This window comes from Oryctolagus cuniculus, chromosome 19 (genome assembly GCF_964237555.1).
Source record: "Oryctolagus cuniculus chromosome 19, mOryCun1.1, whole genome shotgun sequence".
Classification (NCBI taxonomy): domain Eukaryota; kingdom Metazoa; phylum Chordata; class Mammalia; order Lagomorpha; family Leporidae; genus Oryctolagus; species Oryctolagus cuniculus.
Genome location: NC_091450.1, coordinates 66,425,334 through 66,445,999, shown reverse-complemented (window position 1 = coordinate 66,445,999; position 20,666 = coordinate 66,425,334). Strand labels below are relative to the sequence as shown.

The window sequence follows — 20,666 nt, the reverse complement described above, 5'->3', positions numbered from 1 at the left end:
AGTCTTGGCAGCTCCACTTCAGATCCAGCTCTCTGCTATGGCCTGGGAGAGCAGTAGAAGATGGCCCAAGTCTTTGGGCCCCCACACCCATGTGGGAGATGTAGAAGAAGCTCCTGGCTCCTGGCTCCTGGCTTTGGATCAGTGTATTTCTAACTGTTGCAGCCATCTGGGGAGTGAACCAGTGGATGGAAGACCTCTCTTTCTGCCTCTGCCTTTCAAACAATTAAATAAATCTTTTTTTAAAAAAAAAAAAAGCAGATGTAAAATGGTTAGCACAGTACCCAGACCATGAGAAGCTCCTGATAAATGTTACTAGAATTATTAATTGACTAAGTGATCACTTATTTTTTTAAAAGATTTATTTATTTGAAAGTCAGAGTTACACAGAGAGAGGAGAGAGAGAGAGGTCTTCTATCCGATAGTTCATTCCCCAGTTGGCCACAACGGCCCATGCTGCGCCGATCCGAAGCCAGGAGTCAGGAGCCAGGAGCTTCTTTCAGGTCTCCCATGTGAGTGCAGAGGCCCAAGGACTTGGGCCATCTTCCACTGCTTTCCCAGGCCATAGCAGAGAGCTGGATCGGAAGTGGAGCTGCTGGGTCTTGAACCGGCACCCAGTCAGGATGCCGGCACTTCAGGCCAGGGCGTTAACCTGCTGTGCCACAGCACTGGCCCCTAAGTGATCACCGCGTTCTGATTCATTAAGGTTGACGCTGTCCCCCAGTGTGGGGAGCAGCCCGGACTAGACTGAGTTACTGGAATTAAGACTTATTCTATGCATCTGCTCTCCCACAATATGGCACTGGGAGAGAAGTAAACAGCTTCCACACAGCTGCCTCCAGTTCAGCTAATAAACTGTAGGACTTGCTCCTGATTGGAGGAGAGCAGCGTACTCGGCGTGTGGGCAGCCGAGTTAGGATTGGCGGAGGAGGACTATAAAGGAGGAGAGAGACGGCATGCACCAGGAACATCTAAGGGGAACATCTGAGGGAACACCTGTGCAGCCCCCAGAGAGCCAGCCGGCGGTGTGCCGCTCCCCTGCGGAAGTGGGGAATGTGGCTAGGGGGAACTGCCCTTCCACGGAGGTGGAAGGGATAGTAGCCAACCCGGGAAGAACCAGCAGCAAACCCGGGGAGGGCCGAGCAGACGAAAGAACAGCGCAGGGTTTAGTGTCGCTCCTCCACGAAGAGGGGGAGCGACATAATGGTGCCGTGACTCGGATATGAAGCCTAGGCAGGGTTTGGTGTCGTTCCTCCACGAAGAGGGGGAGCGACATAATGGTGCCGTGACTCGGATATGAAGCCTAGGCAGGGCTTAGTGTCGTTCCTCCACGAAGAGGGGGAGCGACACCCCAGCTCTTCCTCTAGGTGTCAGTGGTTACAGGAACAGATTCACTGCTGCCTCTGGTTATGCTGGGTCCAGGAAGCCCCCTTGCCAGTCATGGGTCATCCTGCTCACTTACCATTTAGTTCTCATTCTACTCCAGTCATCTTTCACATGTTATTTCCATTTGATTCCATCAAATCTTAACATTTCACAAATAAAAAGTCATTTTCAAAAAATGCTAAATGTGATTGCAATGCCATGTGGAACAGAAATGTATTTCTTCACAGGGCTCAAGAGAAATGTTGAGACAGGTGCTGTGGCACAGAGGGTTAAGCCACTGCTTGGCATGCCTGCAGCCGATATTAGAATGTCTGGTTCAAGTCCTGGCTACTCCATGCTTGTGACTCAGCTTTCTGCTGACGTACCTTGAAGACAGTAAATGACGGCTCAGGTACTTGGGTTCTTGTCACCCCCTAGAGAGACCCAGATGGAGTTCCTGGCTCCTGGTTTTGGCCTGGCCTAGCCCTGGCTGTTGTGGACATTTGGGGAGTGAGCCACTGGATGGAAGACTGGTTTCACTCTCTCTTTCCATCTCTCTCCTATCACACTGCTTTTCAAATAAATAAATAAATCTGAAAAGGAGGGGTGAGGCGACAAATAAGGTTTTGTGACAGAAGAATGCCACAGCATTTGCTTCTTCAGCCAGTGGAGTGGAAGGCTGTCCTCCAAGTCAGCCATTCTGATAGTTGCTCTCTGCTTTTTTCCTACTCAGTACACTCTCACCCCTAACAGTGGATTCTCCAGGGCTGGGAAGTACACGGAACAAAAATCACAATTCCCTTAGTGGACGTAGAAGGCAACAGGTCTCTCTGAAATAAACTACAGAAACCTTCATTAAAAAATTATGATGCCATGACTTAGTACGTTATCCCTCTTAGTATTTTTTTGTCGGTTCTACTTAAGACTATTGGTTTAATTCTGTAATTAATATACAGTTATTCTTAAGTGTTGAAACTTAACTGAAAAGTGATCCCTGTTAAATATAGGAGTGGGAATAAGAGAGGGAAGGGATGTACAATTTGGGACCAGCTCAATCAGACTTGCCCCAAATGGTAGAGTTAGAAACGTGCCAGGGGATTCCAATACAATCCCATCAAGGTGGCATGTACCAATGCCATCTCACTAGTCCAAGTGATCAGTTTCTGTTCACAATTGATCATAATGATAGGACTAAGAGTCAAAGGGATCACATAAACAAGACTAGTGTCTGAAAATACTAACTGATAGAACAAAAAAGGGAGAAAACGATCCAACAAGGGAAGTAGGATACACAGCCGACTCATAGAATGATGGATGTCCTAAATAGCACTCTGGCCTCAGAATCAGCCCTTAAGGCATGCGAATCCGGCTGAAAAGCCCGTGAGAGTATTTCAGGCATGGAAAGCCAAGACACTCTGTCAAAAAAAAAAAAAAATGACCTAAATGAAAGATTTCTGCGAGTGAGATCCCAGCGGAAAGAACAGGTCATCAAAGAAGGAGGTACCTTTCTCTGAAAGGAGGAGAGAACTTCCACTTTGACTATGACCTTGTCTAAATATGATCAGAGTTGGTGAACTCAAAAGGTTTCCATGGCCTTGGAAACTCATGACAAGAGCCTAGGGTGATTACTGATGCCATAAACAAGAGTGACAATTCGTTAAGTCAACAACAGGAGTCACTATGCACTTACTCCTCATGTAGGATCTCTGTCCTTAATGTGCTGTACATTGTGATTGAATGCTATAACTAGTACTCAAACAGTATTTTTCACTTTGTGTTTCTATGTGGGTGCAAACTGTTGAAATCTTTACTTAATATATACTAAACTGATCTGTATATAAAGAGAATTGAAAATGAATCCTGATGTGAATGGAAGGGGAGAGGGAACGGGAAAGGGCAGGGTTGTGGGTGGGAGGGAAGTTATGGGGCAGGGGGAAGCCATTGTAACCCATAAGCTGCACTTTGGAAATTTATATTCATTAAATAAAAGTTAAAAAAAAATTATGATGCCTAGCGGGCCTTTTTTTTTTTTTTTTTTTTTTGGACAGGCAGAGTGGACAGTGAGAGAGAGACAGAGAGAAAGGTCTTCCTTTACCATTGGTTCATCCCCCCAGTGGCCGCTGCGGCCGGTGCGCTGCAGGCAGCGCACCGCGCTGATCCGAAGCCAGAAGCCAGGTGCCTCTCCTGGTCTCCCATGTGGGTGCAGGGCCCAAACACTTGGGCCATCCTCCACTGCCTTCCTGGGCCACAGCAGAGAGCTTGACAGGAAGAGGAGCGACCGGGACAGAATCTGGCACCCTGACTGGGACTAGAACCCGGTGTACTGGCACCGCAGGCGGAGGATTAGCCTATTGAGCCACGGCGCCTGCCAATCAGAGAAACTTTTTTTTTAATTATTTATTTACTTAAGAGGCAGAGTGAAAGAGAGAGAGGGGAAGTGACACAGAGAGAGGTTTTCCATCTATTGGTTCACTCCCCAAATGACTCCAACAGCCGGGCCTGTGTCAGACCAAACCCAGGAGCCTGGAACTCCATTCAGGTCTCCCACATGGGTGCAGGGGCCCAAGTACTTGGGCCATCTTCCACTGCTTTCCCAGGCCATAGCAGAGAGCTGGATTGGAAAGTGGAAGAGCTGGGACTTGAACTGACGCCCATACAGGATGCTGGTGCCACAGGCAGATCTTAACCTACTACCCTACAGGCGCCAGCCCCAATTAGAAAAACTTGGCTTTAGCTGACCACCACCTGATAAGATCTCGTGCTGCTCTGAAATTATAGTAATGAAAACATGGAACTGCCATGGTTCACATTTAAAGCTTTTATTTTGAAAAATAAAATACAAAAGTCATTAAGTTGTAAAGGTATACGGTAATTTCCCAACTTTTCAGAAACAATACAGTGAATTATTTAAATAATTAAGATATTTCATATTATCCACATCAATACATTTAAACAGGCACAAGTGCGCTATAAAACATTAGAACACGTACGGACAACCTATTCCAAAATGAAACTGCCCAGTTTGCTTACAGAATCCCATTTTAAAATCCTCTCTGTGAAAACAAAGCTTGAAATCTGGTAAGAAAAGCTGAAGAGCAGAGCAGTTCTAACAGAGGGTCCAGGTCCTCATGGCTGTGCACATAACAAGGATCAGAGGCTTTGCTCAGGAAGCAGGCCACCCAGGGAGCCCAGATGCGTGCTGATACCTCCACCCTCGTGGGAGGAGACTGGCAAAAGAGCAGGAGATGTGGCTGGGTGCATACACTCCACTGATCCCAGCAGGCCACAGCCAGCCCTGGAGCTTCCCTCGGGTTGAAAAGGCAGCATCTTTCCTAGGGCAAACACAGAGCACGGTTACACGTGTGCAGTCACAGGCTGTTCTCTGGCACCACCACCACAGCCTCTCCGTTATGGCCTGCACACGTCAGGCGGCCAGGGAAGCACACTTTCCTCAGAAGGGAAGCTTGTGGGTGCCTGCAGGGAACTTCTAGATGCAAAACAAGCAGGTGGCAGCCAAAGCCCAGGCTTCTCAATCCTTCTCACAATACAGATGGGCACCTACAGGCCCCAACAAGCGAACGAGGATGAAATGCTGCCATGGGCAACTTGAAAAGCTGGGGTTACTAACCATGCATCTGCCTTGTAAAACAGCTCATCAGTGAACGAGTCCCTGCGTTTTTGTTGGCAGGGGCTGAGGATTATCTAGAAGCATTTTAGATAAACAAATTATCCATGGACAGATAACTGCTAAGACGCAGGCATGCCCATAAAGTGTAAATGCAACGTTCAGCATGTGCTCCTTAGCAAGAAGGCAACTGTAATCTTGAAACCTACTAATATTATTAGCTCAGTGACACTCATGACTGACATGATCCAGCAGTGTCTGTGTGCTTTTTATGACTACAAGTCATAAAAATCTCCCACATTATTCAACCTCAGGAATAAAACCACCCACTTTGCCAGAGGGCTCTGAGAATTGAATGAAATGCTATCGATATACAATCTGTCAGATGTTTTACTTTATGTTTTTCATATAATTATATGTATATAAGCCTTGCATTATGCCTGGTGTGGAGTATACACTTGGGTGCATGGTTATTATATACAATAAGAGTAAAAAACCAACAAACAAAATGTGAGGAAGTAAATCTCTATCAGATTTTTAGAAAAGCTGGTTCCAAAGGATCTAAAGCATCACCATGTCACTCAGAGCAGAAATGGAACTCGGAAGAAAGTCTGGGAGTGGCTGCGAGCTGCGAGCAGCGAGGTCAGGAGATCTGGGTTCAGAAAGCAGCTTTGCCACTAAGCAGATAGCACCCCTGAACACGCATGTACTCAGATGTGAAGAAGGCTTACCCACACTGCAGCTATAGGTTCTAAACATAAAACATCATGGTACACTAAGTGGGCAGAGCAGACTTGAAAACTCAACCAACCAACCCACTATACATTAGTGAAAAACCATTTTCGAGACCAGTGCACAGAGAGAGCTGCGCAGAGGTGGGCAGAGCCCCAGCTGGAGGTCAGGAGATGGTGTTATTTAGGTGTTATTTAGCTCTGGGTCTCCCCTACCTCTATGATAAGATCTTGACAAATAACCTGCTTGCTCGCCAACCAATTTCCTTATCCGCAAACAGGTGGTTGGACTTGACAGCTGCTTTCAGATAAAATATTTTATAATTTTAAACCTCTCCTTATAACAAAAAGTAACTAACAGCATTTGCATGATTACGTGCTGGGCTCCTTGCAGACATTATTACGGTTAATTCTCTCGTACCCAAAGACCCAGTTATATCTCCCAATCCTCACCTCATATGTGAAAAAGGTTCCTGGCTCTGCTACTCCGCTTGCTCAGTCTGTTGAAGGAAGCAAAAGAGGTTTTAAAGTCCTTGCCTTGCTCAGCATAAAAAGTGACTGCTCCTACTCAAACACTGCCTGGCTTGCAGGCTCTGTTCAGGTTTCGCTCAGTCTGCTACTGTGGTCTAACACAGAATTTGCTTCCCCCCTGGTTCCTGGGAGGAACACTAAATCACAGGGGTGAATGTCTTTGTTACTCACCAGGTCCTTGGTTCACACTTGAGTTTCTGGTAAAGAGGATGGGCTCAGCACAGAGACCGGCCACGTGAGTAGAGGGTTGGGGCTTTAAGCCTGCATTACCTCCCCACTGGGGTTTGCCTGGAGAGTGAGCTACATCACGTGGCCAATGATCCAATCGGTTGTGCCCACGTAATTAAACTTCAGCCAGAATTCTGGCTGCTCCAGTGGAGCTTCCTGGTGGGTGAAGATGCAGATACGCCGGGTGGGTGGCTTGCCCGGTTCCGCAGCAAGAGGGCGCAGAGGCTGTCTTCTCTCCCTTCACTTGGCTGGTCCTGATTTGAGTCCTTTGTACTGAAACTGTAATGGTAAGTGCAGTGCCTCCCTGAGCTCTGAAAGCCATCCTAGCTAGTTAGCAAACTGAGGGTTCTAGGGGCTTCAGTTTTCTCATCTAAACTAAAGTCCTTCCTAGCTGCTCTTCTAAGTGCGGGTGTGTGTGTGTGTGTGTGTGTGTGTGACAGAGGGAGACACAAAACCAAAACCCAACCACAACAAGCGGCTAGGAAGTACTGAGGTCTTCTACTCAGATTTTAAAAAACCTTTGTCTTACTGACATGTAGGAATTCTCCATAATCCAGAGACGAGTCCTTGTTTTCAAACATTTTGTCCTACTCAAGGCTGACTTTTACATTCTTTATGATGATTCTCAATTTCAGTGTAGTCCAAATGATCCATCCTTAAATAAGTGATTAATGCTTGTTATGGCTTAAGAACTCTTTTCCTCTTAAGGTCAAGAAGTCATTCTCCTCTATTATATTCTAACAACATCATTCACATTTAGGCCGATAATCCACCTGGAAATGATTTGGGCATATGCTGTGAAGCAGGGGTCTCTCCCAGCTGTCCCTCCCCATCCAGGTCCCTTTCCTGACCCCTTCATATTTTTTATGTAATCCAGGCTCTGGAACTGATATTCCTCCAAGGCTGCCTTTGGATTGTTCTGACTCCAGAGTCCACAGCCTGTGAGTGCAGGACAGTCTGCTCATGATTCTACCAGGTTTGGGAACACCTTTCCGAGCCTGCGCTCAAGGTCCTATGTTCCTTTGCTGCAAGAGGGGATCAGAATCGTTCAGATAGAGGACTTCCTTGAGAAGATCTTTTTCTCCTCTCTGATTTCTGAGTCTGATTCCTTTTATTCCAATTTCTCATCCACTACAGACATTCAAGTAAACAGTGGATAAATGAAATGAATGAATGACATACATATATGAGTATGCCTGGGAAGTACTTTGGGATTCTCAAGTCATACTGTCGATATTGGTGGCTGTTGCCAGACAAGGATCAGGTAAAGGCAGAGCCTTCATCGTGGTGTGAGACACAGCTTCTTCTAGGCAAACCCTGTTACTCCAGGATTGCCTCAGGTAGTAACGACGTCACACACGGCTGTGAGGAGGTCTCCTTAGCAATCAGTATCTGGAACAGTTTTAGAAACTGACCTCAGTACTGAGTCCTCTTAATGCCAACCTTGTCACCGACACAGCAGCTCTTGGACAGCAAGCACGGACAGCAGGCTAGAAAGGGAAGCTGCAGCAGCCGTCTTGCCAGCACTGCACGGGGTGACAGGGGATGCTCAGCTGCAGAACACTCTGAGCCTCTTTAGGCCTGTTAGCTGTAACAGTCCCTGTCACTATCCAACTGAAGACACATTACTGGAGCACAAGTGAGTGCAACACTTATAGGTACAACTCTGGATTGGTTTGAAATGCTTGTTTTAAAAAGCAGAAGTTATAAGCTTCAAATTCTCACAATTCTTCCTGAGGGCCAGTAACTATGCTCATAATCTATTCAAAAACCTTCTAGGCTCCAAATGAAAAACAAGAAAAGGTCACAGATATAAATGTAACAAGAACAAAAAGGGTGGCTATACATTTTTTAGTTCAAAGTGAGGTATCAGAAGATGAGCAGATTGGCCAAGGCACATTCCTCATATGTGGAATATTATGCGGCATGGACATGAAACAGAACAGTCAGATTTTAGGTATCAAGAAAATATTTTCCTAGTTTTGGAAGACACTGAACTCTCTGAAATTAAGAATGTCTTAAATTACTGTTAAAACCAACAAGTACCAGAGTCCAATCTTTCTACTCCCAGCCTATGTAGTCTCCCCCCCGCCACCCCACTCTTTTGTTTTGTTGGTTTTTGTCCTTTTCCATTATCTCTTCAAAAACATTTTGATGCAAGGGTCTGTCCATTACTCATCAAGAGGTAGAAGCAGATACAGTACCTGGGGTTTTTCTTTAAGAAAGTCAGGTAGTTGAAATTCTCCTTTATAGACCTAGAAAAACAAAGCAGGTGTGAGTTTAGGGAAACAGGTGCTGTGGTCATCATTTCAGGACTTCTACAATGCCTGACAGTGGATGCGTTCACTGCTTTACTTCCGTGAGCTGAGAATGAGTTTAAGAATAGCAGCACTGAGTCCCCATTACTCCAATCCCTCCAGTTTAGTGTTCGTCTGACTACTATCTAATGTGGGCTGGCACGGAGGGATTCTGGGTATCTTTAGAAGGAAAAACAACATTCCAAGTTGCAATCATCTGAGCTGAGAGAGAAAGCAAGCCTGAGGCAATCTCTCCTGAGAACGAACTTGGAATTCGCATAGTTTGGGAACAAGCTCCTCCTGGCTGTCTTTGAATTTTCCAAGGTTACAATCCTGAATTTAATACAATTTTGCTTTTTTCCATTTACCCAATATGCCTATGATGACCTGAATATTATATTATTCATAAAATGATATATCTTTAATCTCATAAAAGATTATTTTCTTTTGAAAATCTTAAATCTATTTATTTTCATTTTACTTAAGAGGCAGAGAGATAGAATGAGTTTCCATTCACTCCCCAAATGCCTGCAGCGGCCAGGGTTGGGCTAGGTCATAGCCAAGAGCCAGAAATCCATCTAGGTCTCTCATGTGCATGGTAGAGGAATCTAAGTATTTGAGCCATCACCTGCTTCCTCCAAGGTGTGCATTAGCAGGAAGATGGATCAGAAGCAGAAGAGTCAGGACTTGGACAAGGCACGCCAATGTCAAATGTTGGGTATATTTTAACTGCTATATCAAATGCCTATCCCCTAATAGCTTATTTTCTTTTTTTTTTTTTTTTTTATTATTTTTGACAGGCAGAGTGGACAGTGAGAGAGACAGAGAGAAAGGTCTTCCATTGCCGTTGGTTCACCCTCCAATGGCCGCTGCGGCCGGCGCGCTGCGGCCGGCGCACCGCGCTGATCCGATGGCAGGAGCCAGGAGCCAGGTGCTTTTCCTGGTCTCCCATGGGGTGCAGGGCCCAAGCACCTGGGCCAACCTCCACTGCACTCCCTGGCCACAGCAGAGGGCTGGCCTGGAAGAGGGGCAACCGGGACAGAATCCGGCGCCCCGACCGGGACTAGAACCCGGTGTGCCGGCGCCGCTAGGCGGAGGATTAGCCTAGTGAGCCGCGGCGCCGGCCCCCTAATAGCTTATTTTCAATATATAAAAACAACATTATTATAAGCAATAATTAGGAAATAACTATTTAAAATATTTATTTACTTATTTGAAAGGCAGAGTTCCAGCAGGAGGGAATGGAGGGGGATAGAGATCTTCCAACTGCTGGTTCATTCCCCAAATGGCTGCAACTGCCAGGATTGCGACAGGCTGGAGCCTAGAGCTTATAATTCCATCTGGGTCTCTCATGTGGGTGGCAGGGGCCCAAGAATGTAGAACATCTTCCGTTGCCTTTCCAGGTGTGTTATCAAGGAGTTGGACTGGACACAGAATAGCCGGGACTCAAGCCAGTGCTCTGAAATGGGATGCCAGCATTCCAGGCAACAGCTTGATCCACTGAGCCGCAGTGCAGGCCCACAAATCAAAATGTTATTGAGCCATCTTTGAACAGGAAACAAGTAATATCAAGCTTTGTAAAAGTTATTTGGAAATGCATGGGGCCAAGAATAGTCAAGGTAAATGTAAAAAAAGAACAACACAGTAGGAGGACTTAGTCTGTCAGATATCAAGACATTAACATTACACAGCTATAACCAAACTATATTTTGTAGTTATTTATAAGCACTATATGAATTATATAGCTATATTTAGGATAGTAAAGTCTTAGCAGGACAGACAAATATATATCAGTGAAACAGAATGAAGAGTCTAGAGCAGATCCTCAAATACAGATAACTGGCTTATGACAGAGGTGGCACTATGGAGCGATGCTATAGAATGGAGAAATAAATAAATGTAATCAACATATACAATATACTGTACAGCAATAACAATGAACTACTGTTGTTGTTACCAAAACCACAAATGACTTTCAACACATAATGATGGGAGGGGTAGGCACACTGATCCCAACAAATAATATGTCTCCATTAGGATTTTTTTTTTTTTGACAGGCAGAGTGGACAGTGAGGACAGTGAGAGAGAGAGACAGAGAGAAAGGTCTTCCTTTGCCGTTGGTTCACCCTCCAATGGCCGCTGCGGCCGGCGCGCTGCGGCCGGCGCACCGCGCTGATCCGATGGCAGGAGCCAGGTACTTATCCTGGTCTCCCATGGGGTGCAGGGCCCAAGCACTTGGGCCATCCTCCACTGCACTCCCTGGCCACAGCAGAGAGCTGGCCTGGAAGAGGGGCAACCGGGACAGAATCCAGCGCCCCAACTGGGACTAGAACCCGGTGTGCCGGCGCCGCTAGGTGGAGGATTAGCCTAGTGAGCCGCGGCGCCAGCCAGGATTTTTTTTTTTTAAAGATTTAATTGTCTTATTGGAAAGACAGAATTACAGAGTGAGGGAGAAACAGAGAGATAGAGAGAGATCTTCCATCTGTTGGTTCATTCTCTAAATGGCCGCAATGGCTAGAGCTAGGCCAGACTGAAGCCAAGAGCCAGGAGCTTCTTCTGGGTCCTCCATGGGTCCAGGAATCCAAGCATTTGGGCCATCCTCTGCTGCTTTCCCAGGTGCATTAGCGGGAAACTGGATCAGAAGTAGTGCAGCTGGGAATCGAACCAGCGCCCAAGCGCCCATAAGAGATGCCAGTGCTGGAGGTGACAGGTTTACCTGCTACACCACAGCTCCAGTCCTTCTATTAAGATTTTGTAAAGCTCCTACATAGGTAAAACAGATTTATAATATTAGAAATCAGAATACTGCTCACTCTGGGGAGAAAAGAGGTTACAGTGACTTGTGAGAGGCATCCAAGATGATAGTTATTTCCTTTGTCCTGACATGGGTAGCGATTATAAGAGAATATTCATTTGGTGATCATTTACTGAGAAATGATTGGTGTGCCTTCTTGTAAGTATGTTATACTTCAGTAACAAAATTCAATAAACAAATTAAGGTCTTAAAGTTAAAATTTACTGCTAACATATATACTATGTAAGTCCAGAGATGTTTGTTTCAACAGTGTGCAAAAGTAAAAAATAATGTCTTTCTGGGAGACAGAAGGTGATGGCTCAAATGCTTGGGTCCCGCCACACATGTGAGAGACCTGAAGGGAGTTTCCGGCTCCTGGTTGTGGTCTGGCCCAGCTCTGGCTGTTGTGGGTGTTTGGGAAGTGAACCAGTAGATGGAAAATCTGTCTCTCTCCCTTTCAAACAAAATGAAAATTAAAAATGTAAAAAGATGCTGCCAGGAACATCATATTCCTCATTCTCTCAAATGTTCCTAGGTTCCTGAAGTGCTGGCCTAGCTGCTCCCTGAAGAACCTACAAGTAGAAGAACCCCATTTTCTCTACCTACCACCGCAGTCCATTGCTCCAGTTTCTTGTATGGCAAGGTTCCAACCCCTGGGAGCTGTGTATCACATTAGTGTTACTCCCACTGTGCCTACCTGTGCTTGTGGGGACAACCAGACGCTATACCTGGTATAGGGGCTCCAGTTTAGGATGCTTTTGACTTTCATCAGATTCTCAAGTGTCTTTCCTTCTCCCCCCTATTCAGGGAACTGAGTCTCAAGTCCCACTTTCCATGCCCACAGAAAGTTGCTCAGGCCTTCAGTCCCTGCCTTGACTGCTTTACTGAACCAGTTCCGGTTTGTTCTGCCCAGCCCCTCTTCCTTTGTCGGTGGTTTCGTCCCATGCAACTTTTCTTTTCTTCCTCATGTTCTCTCAGACACTGAGCCTCCTCTTTCTTAGTTAACAGCTTCTGGTAGAGAAGCCCAGGTGGTCATACAGGTGGTGGTTACTGGCAGCTTGAGGCTAAGGAGGCCCCAGTTCACCCTCTTCCAATATACCATGCTTTTTGCATCTTATATTACCATCAGCAAATCTTAGGGTTAACCATTTCCTTCTCTTTTTGGTTTGTTGTAAAAGCCAGTAAGGTATGACAGAAAATAGGAGTGGGATCATTAAATACTCTAAGTGTCTTCCAGGTACTCTTAGTTCTAGAGATGCAAGGCTTATCTGAAGAGGGGGAAACTAAGTATGTAAGGTTACAAATACAATAAAAAATCAAAAAGGGCCAGGATAAGGCATCAGATAAAGGCTTAATAAAAATAAGTGTGTGTGTGTGTGTGTGTGTGTGTGTGTTGGGGGTGGGATGGGTGTTGTGGCACAACAGGATCAGCTTCTGCTTGGGATGTCTGCATCCCATATCAGAGTTCCTAGGATCAAGTCTCACCTCTGTTTCTGATCCAGCTTTCTGCAAATGAACTCGGAAGGCAGCAGATGATGGCCAAGTACTTGGGTTCCTGACATCCATGTGGGAGGCCTGAACTGACTTCCTGGATCCTGGCTTTGGCCTGGCTCAGTTCTAGCTGTTGCAGGCATGTGAGGATCTCCTTGTCTCTTCCACTCTTCTGACATTCTGCCTTTTTTTTAAAGATTTATTTTATTTATTCAAAAGAGTTACAGAGAGAGAGGCAGAGCCAGAGAGACAGGTCTTCCATTCTGCTGGTTCACTCCTCAAATGACCGCAACAGCCAGAGCTGAGCTGATCCGAAGTCAGGAGCCAGTAGCTTCTTCTGGGTCTCCCATGCAGGTGCAGGGGTCCAAGGACTTGGGCCATCTTCTATTGCTTTCCCAGGCCATAGCAGAGAACTGGATGGGAAGAGGATCAGCTGGGACTTGAACCGGCGCCCATATGGGATGATAACACTGCAGGCTAGGGCTTTAACCCACTGCACTACAGTGCCAGCCCCAGACATTCTGCCTTTCAAAGAAAATAAATAAAACTAAAAGAAACAAAAGTGGGCGAGGTGGGCATTTGGCCAAGCAATTAAGTCACCTGATGGGATGCCCACATCTCACATTGGAGTACCTGGGTTTGATATCCAGCTCTGGCTCCTGACTCCAGCTTCTTGGTAATATAGAGCCTTGGAGGCAGTGTTTTAATGACTCAAATAACTGAGTCCTTACCGCCCACGTGGGAGACCTGGATTGAGTTTCCAGTTCTCAGGCCTGGGACCCTGGCCATTGTAAACATTTAGGAAATGAACCAGTGGGTAAGCAGCTCTCTCTGTGAGTCTGTCTCTTAAATAAATTAATAACAATTAAAAATAAAAAATAAAAAACAAGTGGGAAGCCATCTGAGAATTTTCTCCTTTCAATATCTTCTAGGGAACAAATGCCCCAACTTAGGAACATTACTGACAAAAAGAATAATTTCCATGGACAAAACAATTCCTTTTTAGTACAGGAAGCCAACTACTGCATTGTTTGTAAAGCCAGTAAAGTTAACAATTAAATTTCCTTTGGTTGAAAGAACAGTGTTTCTGGACATATATTCTTAGGCACTAATGATTGAGGATTCTGCTTGACAGAAATGACCCAGGTACTCAAAATTCAAATATTTCCATAGATCCTCCCACCTCAAAGATTGAAGGAATAACAAGGAAACAAAAGCAGGCTGCCGATTTGGATAATGCACTGGAAATAAAAATAACAAGGACAGCAGCTGAACTTGACTACCTTCTGTGCGCCAGGTGGGTCTAATGTGCTTCATTTATGGGGCTATGTTCCAAGACTCCCAATGGATGCCTGAAACTGTTGATAGTACTGAGCCCCATTATCCTATGCTTTTTCTCTATATACATTCTTATGATAAAAAGTTTAATTTACAGAGATTTAAGAAGGCCAAATAGAGGTTCCATCACAAAGAACATCAGAATAACAAAGGAAGGACCAAGCTTCCAGGAGATTGACTGAGGGACAATTTTAGTAAAGAAACAGTGGGAATTATAAAAAGCATACAGCACATCCTATCCCATCTCCCTGACCATGGGCGACTACATCTTGCTGGGAAAAAGGTAAGCGGAAAGCTCCAGGATCCATCACTGCCAATGCTGCAGATAGGCAGCCTTAGCTACAGGAGAATATGTCTTCACTGGCTTTAAGCTCACTGCTTTGCTTCAAAAAAGCAACCTACAAATGGCTTCCTCTGCCTTCAAAGCCCCAGACCTGAGCTGCTGTGGCAGCTGCTGCAAAACGCCATTCTGTGTTAAGGCACGTCAAGCAGCTCCTTCATTACCAAAAGACCCCAGAGTCAGAGCCAGGGGATGGCACAGGGCAGAGAATAGGCCCCTCTGCATGTCCCAGCCACAGGAGTACTGGACACAAGCCCTGGAACCACATTGGCTTGTTCTGCAGGATCTAGGAAAGTTTCTGTCTGCTTTGTGGGGCTCGGTGCCAGTAGCAGCCAGTATACAAGCCCAGAGGACCAGACCTGAGAAAGTTCCCTTCTGCATTTCTTAGCTCAGGGTTCTGGGTGGCCAGGACACAAGTACCAGTGTCAGTGTTGCATGCCATGTGGAAACTTGAGGCAGCTCCTCTGTGCCCTGAAGCTCTAGGACTGTGGCTATAATCTCTGGAGTAAATCATGCTCACTGGTGGGACCTGGATGGCCCTATCTACAGTATAGCATCTGGTCCACAAGCCCAGCATAACTGGTGCTTGACCTATGAGACCTGGGTAAGGACGCCACTGAATCCTGCAGCTCTGGGTCTGTGACTGTTATTTCTATAAGTCCCAGGGACATCTGTGCTTCCGTGTGGGTCCTGAAGAATGCCCTACCGACATCTCACTGATCCAGGCTTATACAATTTAGTGCAAAAACCCAGCATAACCTGTAATTAATCTGCAGAATATGGGTAAGTCACCCTCCAAGTCTTGCAGCTCTGCAACTGGGACTGTTGCAACTAAATTCCAGTCACCCAAGTTCTTCATGTGGGACCTGGGAAAGACCCTATGTGCATTCCAATGCTCCAGACCCATACCTGCCAGCATAATCTGCGTGTGAACCATGAGACCTGGGTAGTCTCCATTGTACTCAGCAATCTGGGACTGGGACTGTTCACTCTATGAGTTCGGGAACACTGTGCTAGCCCCATGGGACCTGTGGAGAGATCTACCTCCATTCCACTGTTACACACCCATGGTTATCAGGGCACAATCCCCAGCATACCCTACGCTTTCCCTGTGGGACCTGTACAAGGGGACCTTCCTGCTGTGCAGCTCCAGGGCTGTGATTATTAGTACCGTATTCATTAGAGTCACTAGAACCTACTCTGCAGGACCTGGGGAGACCCTACCTGTATTCCACTGCTCCAGGCCCACATATTCAAGTGTATAAGCTCCATCATAACCTTCATTTACTGTATGGAACCAGGGCAAAGCCCTCTTCATATACCCCAGTGGTAAGACTAGGGCATTGGGTGCTACAAGCACCCAAGTAGGATATTGAGATGGTTCCATCTCCATCACACAGTTCCAGGCCCACAGGTATTGGTACCACAAGCCCCAGTATCATTCAGGCTTGCTGGATAGAACAAGGTGGCTACTTCCATCACACACCATAGTGTGACTGACACCCAACTTTCTGAGGCCTGAAAACACACACCTTTGGAAGCCCACATCCACTACAAAGTCACACTACTACCCCTACAAACTGCTGCAGACTATGTAACTGTGGCACTCATATACACTTTTGATATTGATTGTAGCTAAATAAATCATTCAGAGGTTATATTTCTGGGTTCACCTAGAATCAAAGCCAAAGCTGCTAACTGCATTCCATCTAAACAAAAAAGACTTTTCCAGGGCCGGCGCCATGGCTCACTTGGTTAATCCTCCGCCTACGATGCCAGCATCCCATATGGGCACTGAGTTCTAGTCCTGGTTGCTTCTCTTCCAGTCCAGCTCTCTGCTGTGGCCCAGGAAGGCAGTGGAGGATGGCCCAGGTGCTTGGGCTCCTGCACCCACATGGGAGACCAGGAGGAAGCACCTGGCTCCTGGCTTTGGATCGGTGCACCACGCCAGCTGTAACAGCCATTTGGGGGATGAACCAATGGAAGGAAGACCTTTCTCTCTGTCTCTCTCTCTTACTGTCTAACTCTGCCTAATAAAAAAAAAATTACAAGACTTTTCCAACAAAAGCTACCCCATAAAGAAGAAACTGTTAAACCATATGCACAGATGCCAATCGAGACACATCCAAAAGGATATAATAGTTCTCCAGAAAAAGACACTAATTTTAAGAAAATCTAAGGGGGGCAGCACTGTGGCACACTAGGTTAAGCTGCCATCGGCAGCACTGGCATCCCATATGGGTACCAGTTGAGTCCTGGCTGCTCCACTTCCAATCCAGCTCCCTGCTAATGTGGCTGGGAAAGCAGTGGAGGATGGCACAAGTGCTTGGGCCCCTGCACCCACATGGGAGACCTGGAAGAAGCTCTTGGCTTCTGGCTTTGGTCTGGCCCAACCCTGGTCATTGCAGCCATTTGGGGAGTGAACAAGCGGACAGACGATCTCTCCCTCTCCCTCCCCCTCCTCTTCCCTCTTTCACTGTAACTCTGATTTTTTCAAATAAATAAATCTTTAAAAAAAGAAAGTCTATGAAGTGCCTGAAAAAGAACTTAAGGGGAGGGTAAAGCCGCCACCTGCATTGCCGGCATCCCGACTGGGTGCTGGTTCGAGACCCAGCAGCTCCACTTCCTATCCAGCTCTCTGCAATGGCCTGGGAAAACAGTGGAAGATGGCCCAAGTCCTTGGGCCCCTGCACCCACGTGGGAGACCTGGAGGAAGCTCCAGGCTCCAGCCATTGCAGTCAATTGGAGAGTGAACCAGAGGATGGAAGATCTCTTTCTCCTTCTCTCTCTGTGTAACTCTGACTTTCAAATAAATAACATAAATCTTTAAAAAAAAATTTAAATAATGATCCTAAGAAAACTCAATGAGATACAAGAGAAGAAATGAGGAAAATAATGTATGATATGAATGAGAAATTCAACAGAGACAGAAATCATTAAATTAATATCAGGCAGAAAATTTGAAGCTGAAAACATCAATCAATGAAATAAAAGATACAACTGAGAGCTTCATCAACAGAACAGAATAGGTAGAGGAAATAATTTCTAATCTTGAGGACTTCTAAAATAATCTATTCAGACTAAACTAAAGAGAAAAGAATTAAAAAGAACGAAGAAAGCCCACAAATGGGGTATCATTAAGAAACAAATATTTGTATTATTATGATACTTGAAGGGGAAGAAAATGAAAAAGGCATTGAAAACTCCCCAAGTGTTGAAAGCAATTTGAATATCTAGATACAGGAAATCCATATTACCCTAAACAGACTCAATCATAAAAGACTTTCTTCAAGACATAAATAGTAAAATTGTGAAAAGTTAAGAACAAGGAAAGAATCCTAAAGACAGTGAGAGAAAAACAGCAAGTTACATATAAAGGATATTGCATTATATTAATAGATTTCTCCCAAAAATTCTACAGAAGAGAATGGGATGATATATTCAAGGTCTTGAAAGAAAAAAATTTGCAACCAAGGATACCATCTACATCAGCAATGCTACTCTTTAGAAGTAAAGGAGAAATAAAGTATTTCCCAAACAAAAATTTAAAGAATTCATCAAAAACCAGACCAGTTCTACGAGAAAGTACTACATTAAAAATAAAAGTATAAAAGCAACCATCATGAAAACACACATTACAAAATTCACTAACAGAGCAGATACACAAAATAGAGAACACAATTCTGTCTGAAAGCTACCAAAGCACAAAGATAAATAATAAAGAGGTTTAAAAAAGAGAATATATAAAAACAATCACTAGACAATCAAAACTAAAAGGAGTTAGTTCTTATCAATTAATTTTAACCTTGAATGCAAATGGATTAAAATCCCCAAATGAGATATGTTGGTTGAATGAATTAAAAAACAAGACCTTACTATATGCTGCCTACAAGAAACTAATTTCACAAGCAAAGATATAAATAGACTAAAAGTGAAAGATTGGAAAAAGATATTCCATATAAAAACAAGCTGGAGTAGCTACACTCATACCACATAAAACAGACTTTAAATCAAGAAGTACAAAGAGGGGGCCAGCGCTGTGGCACAGTGGGTTGGTCCTCTGCTGCGGCCCTGGAATCCCTCGTGGGTGCCGGTTCTGGTTCCGGCTGCTCCTCTTCCGGTCCAGCTCTCTGCTGTGGCTGGGGGGTGGGAGGGTATCCTTGGGCCCCTGCACCCGCATGGGAGGCCAAGGGGAAGCGCCTGAATCCTGGCTTCGGATCAGCACGGCTCTGGCCGTTGCAGCTGTCTGGGAGTGAACCAGTGAACAGAGGGCCTTTCTCTCTGTCTCTCCCTCTCACTGTCTGTGACTCTACCTCCCAAATGAATAGATAAAATCTTAAAAAACAAAGTACAAGAGGAAAATATTATATATTGATAACATAAATCCAGCAAGAAGATTTAACAATCATAAATACATATATACCCAACACAAGACAACTCAAATATATAAAGCAAATATTAGATCTAAAGGGAGAGAGGGAGAGATAATCTCCACTAAAGTAATAATGGGGGACTTCAACACTCTTGGTCATTAATAGACAGATTATCTAGAAAGAAAACCAAGATGCAAAGTTGAACCATACTATACAGCAAATGAACCTAACGATTTACAAAACATTTTATCCAACAGCTTCAAAATATACATTCTTCTCATCAGCACATGAACATTTTCTAGTATAGACTATATATTAGACCACAAATCAAATCCCAGTAAATTTTAAAAAGCTGAAATCACATACTCTGTCTTCTCAGGCCACAAAGAAATAAAACTAGAAATCAACAAGAACAATATAAAGTTAACCAATATATGGAAATGGAAAAACATGCTCCTGAATGACCAACGAGTCACTGAAGACATCAAAAGGGAAATCAAAAAGCTTCTTAAAACAAATTAAAATGAAACTACAACATGTCAAAATCCGTGGGATACAGCAAAATCAGCAGAGGGAGTTTTAAGGCAATGAGTGCATTCATTAAATAAATAGAAAAATCTCAAAAAACAAACAAAAAAAATCCAATCTAATGATACATATCAAAGCAAAACTGGGGCCCGCATTGTGGCACAGTTTGTAACACTGGCATCCTATGACAGAGTCCGGCAGCTCTGCTTCCCATCCAGCTTTCTGCTAATGTGCCTGCGAAGGCAGAAGATGATGGCCCCTGCCACTAAAGTGGGAAACCTGGCCCAGGCCCTGTCGTTTGACCATTTGGGAAGTTAACCAGCAGATGGAAGATTCTGTCTTGTCTCCATCTCTCTGTAACTCTGCCTTTCAAATTAATAATAAATCTTTCTTTAAAAAGTGGGTTCTTGTAAATAATATATAGTTAGAATTGTGTTTTAGCCTACTTTGATAGTCTGTTAGTTGGTATTTTTAGGGCATTCACAGTTTTTTTTTTACTTTTTTAAAGATTTATTTTATTTATTTTGAAGGCAGAGAGAGAGAGAGAAAGTGGGAGGGAAGGAGGAAGGGAGAGAGGAAGAGAAGGAGGGAGGGAGGGAGGGAGGGAGGGAGGGAGAGAGGGAGGGAGGGAAAGGCAGAAAGAGAAGTCTTCCATTTGGTCGTTCACTCCACAAATGGTGACAACAGCTGAGGCTGGGCCAAGCTGAAATCAGAAGCCATGAGTTACTTCTGGTCTCCCATGTGGGTGCAGGGGTTGAAGCACTTAGGCCATCTTCTGCTGCTTTCCCAGGTGTATTAGAGAGCTGGATTAGAAGTGGAACAGCTGGCACTCGAACCAGTGCCCATGTGTGAGACGAGCATTGCAGGTGGCAGCTTAACCCACTATGCCACAGCACAAGTCCTAATCACTCACATTTAAAGTGGTTACTGATAATAGTTTGTTTAATACCTCCCATAATTGCAATTATTTTTCTATTTTTTTAAAGATTTATTTATTCGATTTGAAAGTCAGAATTATACAGAGAGGA

The 20,666-nt window shown here is 44.8% G+C and overlaps 1 protein-coding gene across 3 annotated transcripts in view; it reads right to left on the bottom strand.

Annotated features, from left to right (window-relative positions):
* Positions 1 to 4,165: 4,165 nt before the first annotated feature.
* The window catches only part of TPST1 (tyrosylprotein sulfotransferase 1), a 155,652-nt gene continuing 139,151 nt past the window's right edge, over positions 4,166 to 20,666 (bottom strand). For all 3 annotated transcript variants that reach the window (XM_017338227.3, XM_008249652.4, XM_051836341.2), the window contains 3 exons: positions 8,682 to 8,732; positions 6,172 to 6,218; positions 4,166 to 4,694 (listed from right to left, as the gene is read on the bottom strand). In XM_017338227.3, the coding sequence (XP_017193716.1) occupies positions 6,201 to 6,218; positions 8,682 to 8,732 (69 nt within the window). In that variant the 3' untranslated portion in view covers positions 4,166 to 4,694; positions 6,172 to 6,200. The remainder of the gene's footprint in view (positions 4,695 to 6,171; positions 6,219 to 8,681; positions 8,733 to 20,666) is intronic.